Source organism: Cygnus atratus, chromosome Z (assembly GCF_013377495.2).
Source record: "Cygnus atratus isolate AKBS03 ecotype Queensland, Australia chromosome Z, CAtr_DNAZoo_HiC_assembly, whole genome shotgun sequence".
NCBI classification, from domain to species: domain Eukaryota; kingdom Metazoa; phylum Chordata; class Aves; order Anseriformes; family Anatidae; genus Cygnus; species Cygnus atratus.
The window spans coordinates 78021689-78034884 of record NC_066396.1 but is presented as its reverse complement, the minus strand read 5'-3'; the positions used below and the strand labels follow the sequence as shown (position 1 = coordinate 78034884).

At 41.7% G+C, this 13196-nt stretch overlaps 1 protein-coding gene across 1 annotated transcript in view; it reads left to right on the top strand.

The window, feature by feature from the left end:
* Positions 1–13196, top strand: part of HAPLN1 (hyaluronan and proteoglycan link protein 1) — a 59664-nt gene that overhangs the window by 37547 nt on the left and 8921 nt on the right. Inside the window, exon 3 of the mRNA XM_035563195.2 lies at positions 3444–3818. Coding sequence (XP_035419088.1) covers positions 3444–3818 — 375 coding nt within the window. The remainder of the gene's footprint in view (positions 1–3443; positions 3819–13196) is intronic.

Sequence of the window (13196 nt, the reverse complement as noted above, 5' to 3'; positions counted from 1 at the left end):
CCAGTACAAGAAAGCAAGAAACAACTCTATGTTTATTTAAGCTAGCATATTTAAGCTAGCATGACACAATGATATTAACTTAATGGTTTTGCTAACAGTGTGGAACACCTAAGCAATACATAAGCTTTAATGGACAAAACACATTTATGAAGACTTCTAAGGGCAAAGAAAAACATCAACAAGATTATTTTTATTCTAAAAAAAAATGTTCTTTCTCCCTTCATTGCTGCTCTGTAAGTTATTCCATTAAAATATGGGAATAATCAAGTTCTGTACCAGGGTCAGCATGAGATTCTGGACAGTTTTGATGTATAAAGTGAATAAAGCTGTTTGCCATGGGCCGCAGCCTGACTCATCCTCCCTGCCCCACACTGTTCCTTCCAAACCTGGCTTGCCATTATTACTCCTGACTGCAAAAGCCAGTTAAAAGAAAAGAAAACAAAACAAAACTAAACAAACAAAAAAAGACAATAAGCCAGCCAGTGAGACCAAACTGAGGGTGGTAGCAATGTGAGAGCAAGTACACTTGCTGTCCCTGAACTGGGAACCAGTCAACTGCTGCAGTCAAGGCAAGGCACGTACAGAGTAAGGACGATAGGAGGAGCACTGATAGTGGCATAGCAGTCAGACATGGGAAAGGGAGAGCAGAACAGAGGCTACAGCCTCTTTCTCCTTTCTCCTCCTTTCTCCTCTTTACCCTTTCTCCTCCAGTGTTTACCTCCTTGGTTTGGCACCACTGAGGGGCAGCAAGGCTAGCGCATTTTGAAGTGGTGTCTGAGGCTCTTGTGTGGCCGTGCATTTGGTCTGTCTCATCCCCAGACAGGACCCAAACTGTCCTGTTGGAGGCAACAGTTTAGCGAGGTGTTATCTGCAGTTTGCAGAGTTTACAGTTGTTCGGCCATTCACCTCACGACTTCTCTCATGGTACTTATGAAGAAAGTAGTTCTGGGGAAGAATTATTCTTTTTAAGCACAGCACCCCATCGCCCACTATCAAGTCACCGTGTTACAACACATCGGGGCCCAGGGAATGCTCCAGCCTGAGAAGAAGCTGTGCCTCCCCCTCACCCCCCAGCCTCCCATCCCCTCCATCCCTGGCTCTTACTGAGACACAACCTCAGGCACCCCCTGAGCAAAGGGCCTCAGGGCAGGAGGGTGGCAGCCGGGAGGGACACGGGGTCGCGCGGGGATGCTGGCACCTGGGACAGAAGTGACAGTGCTCCGGGCAAGTCTCCAGCCCTCGCTGGCAAAGGCGAGCTGTTGTTAGAAAGAGTGAGCGTTAACAACCTGAGTCAGACTCTCCCTCTTGTCCTTTCTGCTAATATTTATTAGCTTGCCTGTTTCAGTGTTAAAGACACAACATAGCTGAGCTCTGATTCAGGTTTCTTGGCAATAACCACCCAAAAGCATAACATTCCTCCTCCCAAGGTAGACAGAAGTCTGTGGGACTTCTTTGTCCCTGATGGAAACGGGGAAAGCAGCAGAGAAGCCATCCTGGCTGCCTTCCCATTCTTCCTTCTCTTCCCATGAAAAAAGGGCTGGCAGCTCTTCCCATCATGCCCTGCCTGAGGCCATCTCTCTCCTCGGACGCTGCCCTCTTATTGCCAGAGCACCCCTTGCCCCTGCCCAGCACGAAGGACAAGAAGGTCACTTGCATGGGATGGTGTGGGGTTAGCAATTTCACTAGCTAGGAGGGTCTCCTATCTTATTAACCCAGCTTGCAGCACCTGAGCTTGTTCATTCTGGAGGAACCTTACCTCTGGCTAGTCTATCCTATGCAGTAACAGTGGTGCACTTGACACAGCATATCCTGGCAAAGAACTACACATTCGGGTTAGCATCTTTTCTTATGCAGATGCAGGTTCATGCTCAACTGGCTTGTCTTTGCAATTAGCGATAGGACTAGAGAGAATGGCCTCAAGTAGCACCAGGGGAGGTTTAGGTTGGAAATTAGGAGACATTTCTTCTCAGAAAGAGCAGTCAGACAGTGGGACGGGTTGCCCAGGGATGTGGTGGCATCACCGTCCCTGGGCGTGTTCAAGGAAAGGTTGGACGTGGTGCTTAGGGACATGGTTTAGTGGGTGACATTGGTTGGTAGGGGGATGGTTGGACCAGATGGTCTTGGAGGTCCTTTCCAGCCTTAATGATTCTGTGATTCTGTGATTCTTTGTAATCAGTTATGTGAGGTCAGTAATTCTTTTCTAGCAAGCTGAGTGCTGGTGATTCATTGCCAGCTTCAGTCGATGTCTCTACTGACAGAGGACAGCAATATCTACAGAAGCACTGAGCTTTGCTAAATCAATTTTGTATGAAAGGAGAGGCAAGAGTTACTGAAAGAAAGAAATATTCTAGCATTTGGCTACATGTTCTGGCTGCCACCATCAAACCTGTGCTTTCCAGGGCTTTCCCAAGGCAACACAGCCTGTCAAAGAAGCCCCAGAGGGATGAGGTTGGAAGCGAGCACCTGCTCCAGCTGACTGTCCTAAACACAGAGCAGCATCAGCAGTAGTGACCTGCTAGAGAGAAAAGGGAGCAGGGAATCTGGGGAAAGGGTAAGGAGGACAGGAGCCTGTCAGCTAAATATGGGTCGGTGTGGAAAGTCAGATCAAAACATCAAAGATAAAATGGCGACAAGTTTGAAGGATATCGGTAAAAAAAGACGGGGAAAAAAAGATTGAGATGATCAGGAAAGAGGGCAGGAAAGGACAGGATTTTACTGTTTTGATGATAAACTGGACTTTCTGACGTTAGCAGAAGTATGTCAGCAGAGGAGCTCGAAGGTTAGAATAAAATACACAAAGAAAACAGGCCATTTTAAATTACGCTGACACTTTCCGTGTCCTTGTAGACAACGCTGTTTGATACTGCAACACTTTTCCTGTTCTGTGAGAATGATTTGCTGCATCCCATATCATTAGAGGCTTTGCCTGAATAAGCTCAGTTTGCATATAAAAACTGAGTTACGAAAAAAGGGCAGTGTTGATTGACAGCTCTGGAACAAACCACAGGGAAATACACGATGCTTGCATTGAGCAGTTTTCGGATGATAGCATTCATACACCAACTATACAACCCTACCGATATATCACTGCACCTCTATCATTATGACTGTGAATTATGTAGGATGGCCTCTGCCTACACAGGGGACAGTGCTGCAAACCATTTTGACCACTCTGTGCACACATATTTCACTTACCACATACACAGTGTGGGAAGTAAAGCTGTAGCTTGCTATTGAATCTCACTTCAATGCCTGTTACCAGCTTGTATATGTGTGACTACGTAAATAATTGTATATAACTAGTTTGCATGCCTTACTGCTGTACAGGTACAAAATTATTGCAGGGAAATGATCCTGTGGACTTATAGCTAATGGTCATGTCCGTTCTGCACAAGGTGGAATGCAGACTCATTCTCTTTTTTGTTTTTCTGCTTGAATCCTAGAAGAAAATGGACCCCGTTTACTTGTGGTAGCAGAACAAGCCAAAATCTTCTCGCAGCGAGGTGGCAATGTCACACTGCCATGTAAATTTTACCATGAACACACATCAATAGCTGGCTCAGGAACCCACAAAATCCGGGTCAAGTGGACCAAACTCACCTCAGATTACCTCAAAGAAGTGGACGTCTTTGTTGCGATGGGACACCACAGAAAGAGCTACGGAAAGTACCAGGGCAGAGTGTTTCTGAGAGAAAGCAGTGAAAATGATGCCTCCCTTGTAATCACAAACATAATGCTGGAGGATTATGGAAGATATAAGTGCGAGGTGATTGAAGGATTAGAGGATGACACGGCAGTGGTAGCTCTGAATTTGGAAGGTAAGTAATGCCTGAACCTAAATTTAGATTTGCGTGGTGTTAAGGAATACCTGCTTTTCCTCCTCATACTGCTGGTATTGTGCTGTCAGCAATAGCAGCAAGCTGAGAAGTGGGATTCATTGTGCTCTGGGGACCTGGGCCTGACAGCCTCTAGCAGCTATCATAAATTAGAAGAACATTAGAACTTTTATAACTTACACTAGCCCACAGCATATTCAGCTCCCAGTGAGCCTAGTGCAAGGGGAGCCAAGAGAAAAAAAAATCAACCCCTGACCAAACACGGTATGAAGGACTCCATATGTTTTTAATTTGGTCCTGTAGTTTTACAGAAATTGCTACGTGTTTTTGCAGTAGACTTGGGCAAAATTATATTAAGTATTCCCCTAAAAGCCATTTTACAGAACTTTGGGACATTTTATATTAGCAAGCAGATAAAAATCTTCTTACAACAGGGAAAATCTTAAAATAATTTTACAGAGACAATGGTTTTGTCTTTTTTCCAGCTTTACAATTGTATTAAATACATCTCTATATATCCTGCTAAGACAACTCTTATATGTAGACTGTAGTAGCCACTTCCCTCAGGAATATTCTTCTAAACAATACAGTACAAACCATTAGAAAAAATGGTGCAATGGATTGAAAAAGGACAAAAAAAATCATCTTTCATTTACTCTTATGAAATTCAGATAAATTTTATGAGATTCAGTGAAGGTAAATCAGTATTTGGCTTTTTCCCCAACGCACTGTATAGTTCTCAGCAATAAACCACGAGTTGCTTGACATGTCTCCCTGTCCCCATTGCCCTTATACTTACCGACGTGTGTATCAGGCATTATGTGGTAGTTAGGGGGAAAAAAAATGGGAGGGAGGTGAGAAAAGAAAAAAAAAGAAGAAGAAAAAAATATCAAAAGCAAGACCCATTAAATCGGTGAGGTATATGAATCTTTCACTGCAGGCTGTTGCACATTACGATGGTTGTTTACTTAATTCTCAATAAGACTGGTTCACTGTTGGTTGCAACCAAATAGATATCACGGGCTGAGCGTACTTCTTTACATCCATTTTTTTCTTCCCTGGTTGGAGGCTGCTAATATCTTCCATTTCTGGGTACAGAAAGGCCCTGGCCCTACACAGTTTTCATGCCAGCACAATATTCCTTTTAGATTGTTTTTCACCCCACATAATTGGTTCTTAATAAGAACATACACTGTTCTTTACAAATTTAGGAGATAAAGATAACTGGTCATGTACACAGGTTAAGTTACCTAATACTCGGTATTGACTGAAGACAGAAATGAGTAGAAGGAAAAAGCATTTTACTTCATTCATGGCATAAGGCAATAACATTCTTCTGACAGGCTCCTCATGTCCCAGGTACATACCTCCATCCACCTTCGAGCTTGTCCAGATAAATCACTGTGCATCTTGTTCCCAGTCATATACTGGGACTTCCCAGCATTTTATGGCATATTGATATCTTATGCCAATGTAATACAGTCAGAGCCAGTGTAAAATCTTTAATATATTCATCACACCACACATTTGGTACCTGTTCTGGTGCCACGTAGCATCGTGCCTTTGAAATAACAGTTATATGGTTTTTGACACTGCCCAGAGCTAAGTGCTGAATTCACAAATGGGCTAATGAGCAGTACGAGGTTGCTCAGGTAGACATCTACATAGAATCGTAGAACAATAGGATGGTTTGGGTAGGAAGGGACGTGAAAGATCATCTAGTTCCAACCCCCCTGCCATGGGCAGGGACACCTCCCACCTGATCAGGTTGCCCAAAGCCCCATCCAGCCTGGTCTTGGGCACTGCCATGGGGCATCCACAGCTTCTCTGGGCAGCCTGGGCCTGGGCCTCACCGCCCTCAGAGCAGAGAATTTCTTCTTTATAGCTAATCTAAATCTACCCTCTTTTGGTGTAAAGCCATTACTCCTTGTCCCATCACTACACAGATCCTGAAAAGCACATGAACAGAGCGAGACTTCCCAGCCCTGACATCCCCAAGAGTTACTACGTCTCTTTTTTTGAGGACAAACCCCCAAGTTAGTCAGCAGTAAGCACTGGAGAAATGGTATCTCTTGAACACAATGGCAAAAAATAGATTTTCTATCTTTTTTACCATGACCATTTAGTGATAGAGCACCATGTTATTGGGTACAAGATCTAGGTTCTACCTCCCAATACACATCTTCTAGCCTACTGCATCCGCCTTTGAAGTATGCCAACTCCAGCCCATCTTCTCCAGTACCACCACTCCTTCCTGTTTCCTCCTGCCTCAAACCCAAAATAAGGAAATTCATTGGATAGGATGGGCAAAGAGGTGTCATTTGTCTTTAGCCAAGTATGTTCCAATCTCTGCTCAAAGGAAAGTTCACACATTTTAATGAGCGTCTGGCGACCGTACAGAACAATGTCTTGTTTTAAGACTTTTGTCAGCTATGGGTGTCAAATTGTTCATATCTGATATTATAGAGTGTCATTTCCTAATCAGACAGAAAATACTAATTTAGGAAACCTTATGGTAAAAGTTAACCTTTCAAGAGGTGAGATAAGTGTGTGAGTGTGTCACATTGGAATAAAACAACTTAGTAATGATTAGGATAAATAAATCCAAGTCTAAGTTATGTTGAAGTTTCATTCTAAAATGATAATGATTAAAGTGTACTTTATTTACAAGTGTATATTTACAATGGGCATAATGGATATACATAATGGATGGAGTGTATCCCTCTTTTTGTGTGCCCCTGCACTCATCTTTCATCTTGTCTGTGGGTTTATGCAGTGTTGGCTTTTAGTGCTGTTTCATGCATTTGGGCAATGCAGACCAGAATAAGTTTAAAAAAAATCAAATTTATTAGATAAAATTTACTTTAGTCTTTGGACAACAATGAGAATATATTAGTCCATACTACCATCTTTCATCTGTTATAAGCAATAACGTTAATCTCACAGTAGGAAGGATCTGCATCAGTAGCCTGATGTCCCGAGATGGTGGCCCTCAGGATGTTAGTTGGCAGCAAGACAAAACCATTTACACCCAGGAATGCCCGCTAGCAGCATAAAACAGCTGATCACTCCAGTGTGAGTTCACTGTACAAACAGCATCAATTTGGCTAGGTGAAAGCATGTAAATTTATCTATATGAAAATAGTTGACCTCTACCTCAATGGACCTTTTATCTTCTCTGAATGTGGTAGAACTTTATTCTTATTAAACTTAAAGGCCTCCTAGGTTTGTCATTAAATAAGCTATCCATAATAACTGGTTATTTTTAGCTTTGGAAAAACAAACAAACAACAACAACAATAACAAAGAAAAAAAACAGTGAAATTAGGCTCCATCTGTATTTTACATACCTTGCACAACTTTTTTTGCATATTCTCTTTGTTATTATGAAAGAGAAAATCTTTCATAATATCTTTTCATTCTTTTCCTTCCTTCCTTCCTTCCTTCCTTCCTTCCTTCCTTCCTTCCTTCCTTCCTTCCTTCCTTTTTTTAAAAAAAAGCACTTTTAAAAACAACAGTTATCATTATCATCCTGTTTGTGGACTTAGATGCAGGGTCTAAGGGCAGGAGTGTTGCACTGGGCACAGTGGATAGAAGTGGCAGGAACTGAAGAGAGTGGGACGTATTTTATGTTAACCTTGTCAGCAAAGCCATTTTCTCAATGAACTGAACATGCCATGCTCCTGTGCATAAAATAAGGATCATGAGCTTTGTATTCTTTTTCAAACATTCTGAGAGTACCAAAAGCTGAACAAATTAAAAGGCCTCCTATGGAAAGTAGATGTTGTTGCCCGAGTCATAAGCAAAGAATGAATTCTCAGCTTATAGTAAATTTCCTTTATGCTGTTGTTTTACTGTTCTTCACTAAATTTTCTTTATGTCAGTGCTTTATTGTTTTTCTCTCTTATGAGCATGAGGCACTGTAGTGAATCTCCCTATACCAGGTTTGTGTGCTTTGGTTTCCTGGGCAGGTGAAAGCTCCAGCAGCACCCTTGCTCATATTGCTCAGGCACAGATCGAGTGTACTATTCCTTCATGGCACTGAGATTCATGGGCCAGGTGGCAGAGAAAGTGGAGCAATGTTAAGCTGCCAAAGGCAGGTTTTTAATTTGTTAGGATTTTTTTTTATAGGTCCTGTCTTCAGGGATAGATGATAACTGAACACAGTAGCCTTGCAGTACAGGCTATAAAATAATTATTTGATACATTCAACAGTACCAGAAATATGCAGATCTAGATAAAGCTGTTAAAAATCTCTGTAGACTGTGCTTCTTGATAGAAATTAACACTTTGGGTGGCTTCACTTAAACCCCAAACTAGCAGGTTTTGTGATCTTGCTTGAAGGTATGTTAGCCTTTATGCCCAAGATGGGGTGGGAAAAAGAGCAGCATCTCCTTCCAAAACAGACTTTGTAGCTCAAAAATAGATCAAACAAGTTCATGAGCTCCATATAAAAAAATCTTCCAAATTATTACAGAAATCATTTCTAATCTAGGCCTAGTTTCTAATCAGATTTACCCTAATTTGTTTTATTTGTTTCTTTTGCATGTTGCTGTTACATTCATACACCAAAAGCTATTTAAAACATTCTTTGCATAACAATGTGTTGTTCTGTCTACAGTAAAACTGATGATATAAGGCACACCGTTTGTAAGTGCTTAGAAGACAACACATTAGTTGTAAAAGACAACAGTTTGGCAAGAATAAATTGCGTCAGGCCATGTAATTCCTTCTGTGTCAGGACAACAGGTCTTTGCAGACACACATGTACTGCCACTACTGTGAGAAATGGTACTTCAAGGATGCAGTGAAGTAAAAGATCTAAATAGAGCAACAAAAAATTATCTGGAAATGATGACCTGAAAGGAAAATGCTAAAAGAATTAGGACTGAATAGCCTAAGGAGAGCAAAGAAAGACAACAGTCTTCAAATTTTGATAAAGGCTGTAGAAAAGAAAAAGGAAATAAGGGCCCCGGGCCAGGCAAGTCTAGTTGGTGTGCCTGCATTGGTCAGTAGCAAGTGACCCTGCTGATGGCTTTGTGCAGGGGTGCTGTGGAATGGATGGACACCACCTAAAGTGGCCCCGGTTTCATGGGGAGGCTGCTACCTCTTCACAGCTGGTGGCCCACCATGGAGCCTGTGCTGAATAGTCAACACACTCAACAGGCAGAGGAGTGGAGATGGATTCTGAAGGAAAATGAGGGACTTACAGCTTTTCACAGAATTTTAGAAATCCAACATGGAAAATTTTGCCTTCAAGTGCATGAAGCTGCCAAAGTAAAACTGTACCCTACAGTATAGCATATAGCAAACCCTACTGTACCTGGTGTTTACACTGGCTACACGAAAACTTACTTTTCTGTTTAGGCTAGAACTCAAGGAAGCCCATTTCTTTACTCTGGCTTTAAAAAGACTTCTCTTTTTCTTTTTTCTTTTTTTTTTTAATTTTTTTTCCACATGCATTAACAGAGATTTTGCTCTCTCTGTAAATACTCTTAAAACTGCTAATAGCATATGGTACGAGCTTAATAGACACCCATAAATTGTTACAGGAGTTGTGCTTTCTAGGCTTATTTCCTCATCTTGCCTTGGATAACCATTACAGCTCCTTGCACTGTGAATGTCCCTATAGTGATTGGGTAACTACAAAGCATTTGTACTGAGTTTTAGGAATTACCTGCATATCGGAATCTGAAATAGCTTGCAAAGGACACACAAATATCATGCTTTTTTGTACTCCTTGTGTGAGCAGGACTGAGCTCTGCTTCTCTGATTATTTTCCTCTTATTAACTGAACATTTGGTTCTCATAGACCTCTTATAAATTCTCCCTCTGAAACAAATAGAGAAAAAAAAATTCCTCAATCAGGGAAAAGGTAGCAGTCAACACTTGTGCACAAAAGCACTTCTGACTTTGCTTTGCAAGACAGTTTCTCTTGTCTCTCTCTCTCCCTTCTCCTGGTTTCCCTTTCATAAACTATAATGAGAAGCACAGTAGCAGAGTTGTACACCTGAATGAATGTAAGGCATCATGGAAATATGGGCTTGTGTACGGGGAGGATATGTTAAACCTCCTCGTCTTGCCTTCTGATTTGGTGCAAGTCCTAATTTCCATTACAAAAGTCGTTTTTGGGTCTGTGATTGCATTGCCACAGATACATACAGCAAGCTGGGTCAGATCTTTGCTGCTCACTGACAGGTGTGCTCTGTACTGAATCCATGTGTCTCAGGTTCATCCTCTAGCATGGGTTGTCCCACCGTGGGTGTAGGTCCTATTTCAGAGAAATGCAAGTCTGGGAGAGGAGCCACATGGTCAAGTCCACGCTCTAAGTTGATATTCCTCATTCAGGCTCCACAAGTATCTCAACAGCTTCCTCAGGGTGAGGAGCTGAATCACCAGGGTCGAGCTATGGGTTTCAGCTCCGTCTTCCCACAAGCTAACTGCGTGAGGGAACCACAGCTCTCTGGGTTTTAAAGAGGCTCCCTGCATAGACATGTTTTCTGGTAGATGGCTGGAAGTGCCTGACTGCATACAGATACCATGTGAAGACTGCCAGCAGGACGTGCCTACAGAAAACAGGGGGATCAGCAGCTTTTGTTCGTAGTGAGCTGGAGAGCGAGCCATACATAACAGGCTACAGTTATGTACAGTGTTTGGAAGAACAAAACCATTCTTCCCCTGTGGAATATTATCTGGAGCTTTCATGTGACCAGCACTAAGTGTTAACTTCCAGCCATTTGAGGCTGGAATTTTTCCTCTCCCTCCGTTTCCTGAGCCGAATTTGTTAACATTTGGAAGTGGGTATTCTGTCTGGTGGCAAAACACAGGGTTGGAGTCAGGGTTTTTGAGTTGGTCTGTAGTTTGGGAACAGAAACGAGCCTCCAGACAGCTTTTGTCCACTCGAGAACAGATGGGATGGATTATCTTCTGATGGTTTATAAGATCCAAGACCAAAGAAGATGCTGTGCAGTGAAGTTCAGAACTGCTAAACTGTACCAAAAGGAAGATGAATAGTAAGATCTACCTATCAATTTAGTGTTAGTTTCATAGGGAAATGAAGAAGATAAAAACAATATTAGCAACGATTCAAAATAATGCAAAGCTACACAAAATACATATCGAGTCAATGGAGCTGTACAACATCACCAATGGCCACCCCCATCTGCAGGGTGAAATTAGTGCTAATCAGTTGCAGGCTTGTACTGCAGTTGAACCCAAACAAAAATCGGCTTCTATGCAGTCTACCCGAATGTAGCCCAAAGCTAATATTACAGTTTTGTGCCTATTTATGTTATTAAGACATTATGTCTTAAACTGTCAAGCTCGAGTACATTTGTAACAAATGAACATACATATTTAACCGTCTAAAAAAAAGCAGATTTTAGAAATCTTAAGGAACCAAATCTGTTTGAACAGTTTCCAACAAATTGCAAGGTATATAAGTTTAGCTGTTCAGTTTCTAGCATCCACCTCTGGTAGGGTTCTTTTTACGTGGACATGCAGATCAAGCACATATACTGGACAAGGAGTCAGTTGTCTGGGGAAATGTAGTTCTGGGAAAACAATAAGTATTGGATTTCTGATAAAGCAATAAAGCTTGGACTCCTCTGATGCTTGCTATATTTTTACCACAGTCATTTTTATTTCTATCCATTAACACCAAGGGAGAATTAATGTATTTTTATTTTTATTTTTTAAAGGGGCAGGAGGGAGGAAGGAAAAACAAAGTTTGAGAAATCATGCCATAGCTACAGCTTCTTATTTATGAAGTTATAGTTAGCAGCACATGAAGCGTTACAATTCATTCATGCTTTATAGTTCAGGACAACTAATAACTGAAAAGTACTTTAAAGAAAGATTTACAAAAGGAAAGAAAGTCAGCAGACTCTCCAGTTAATTGCTGGAGGAGAACAAAATCTTGTTTGTTATTACCCTGCCAAGTTTACATTTGCATGCTTTATTTTCTTGGATCGAGTCACTGAAGTTTAGTAATAACAAAGATTTTATTTAACAAAAATAACACTGTTTGGATGATAGATGAGTGAGGGAGAGGAGGGAAAGAAAGGAGACGATAAGATACCAGTGGAATAGACACCAAAGTGGGCCGAGTGCTCAAGAAGAAGAATGACTTCATTGCATGCTGACAGTCTTGCATGACTGTAATGTAATTTCAATATCCTCTGCTACATTGCCCTGGAGATGAGGAACTTGTTACAGGGAGAATTCATCAGCAGGGAGAAAAGAAAAAGAGAGACAGATGGGATGTCTGTACCAGAGTTTAAAGTTTTTGGTTCATCCCCTAATGTGTTATCTTGTCTTCAGACTCTCTGCATCCCACAGCACTCCATTGTGCAGGGGTATTTGAGAATAAACATTCTGAGCTGGATCTTGTCTGGTGCCATTTTATTTCAGCTTATTATGAAGATTGGGCTGAAGCCAACTATAAAATTTAGATCTGAGTTAAGTTTCTAAACCCTGCCAAAGTTAGTGTGGTCTGATCCAAACTTTTGTTTCACGTCTCTCTCTTCTTTGTACGGTCTTTTATCAGAGCCACATGGGGAGGTGGTTCTTCAGCATTTTCTGAAACATCCTTCGTGCTTTGAGAAATAACTTTTAAATGCAGATATATGTATATAAATATCCTGTGGAAAAGTCTATGAGATAAGTTCAATAACCTTGATTGAATGTTGCTGCTGAAACTGCTCTGTAGCTACGTCCGCCACCTCCGTGTGGACATTCTCTGTCCCCAGGTCTCTGTGCCCTGCCTGTCTGCAGCTGCTTATCACTGGTAAGCAGCAGGAAGGTCTGTGGTACTCCTCAGGGGTGGAAGGAGGCACTGGCAGGTCTGTGCTTCTTATCAAGTCTGTCTGGCATTGCTGCACGCTGGGTGCTGCATGGCTAAATGGTTTCCTCACCTAAATGAGGAAACCTGTTGTCTGCTCAAGGGACCCTGCTCCCTGATGCCCTCTGTGAGGAGCTCTGCCTCCTTGAGTGGTGAGGAACTGCCAAAAAGCAGCTGGAGAGTATCAGAAAGGACTCTCTAGAACCACACACAATTTCATGGATTTTATTTCCCTATAGATTTCCTATTTTAATATCTCAGGACCCTGATATTATATCCCCTACCAGACTGGCCTTGAAATATTCTTTTTAAGCTGGGCATGAAATGCCTTCCTGTTCCTGGGACAATGTGAAATAGAATAAAAACAAACAAACAAAAATCCAACAGTCTTGAACTCTCAGGAAATCTTGGCAAGAGTCCAGGAAAAGAGCACAGCACTCTTATGTCAATCAGAACATTTTATTTTAACGTTCACATGAAAGAAGAAATAGTTCGTTTGTCTCCATGCTACAATTTCT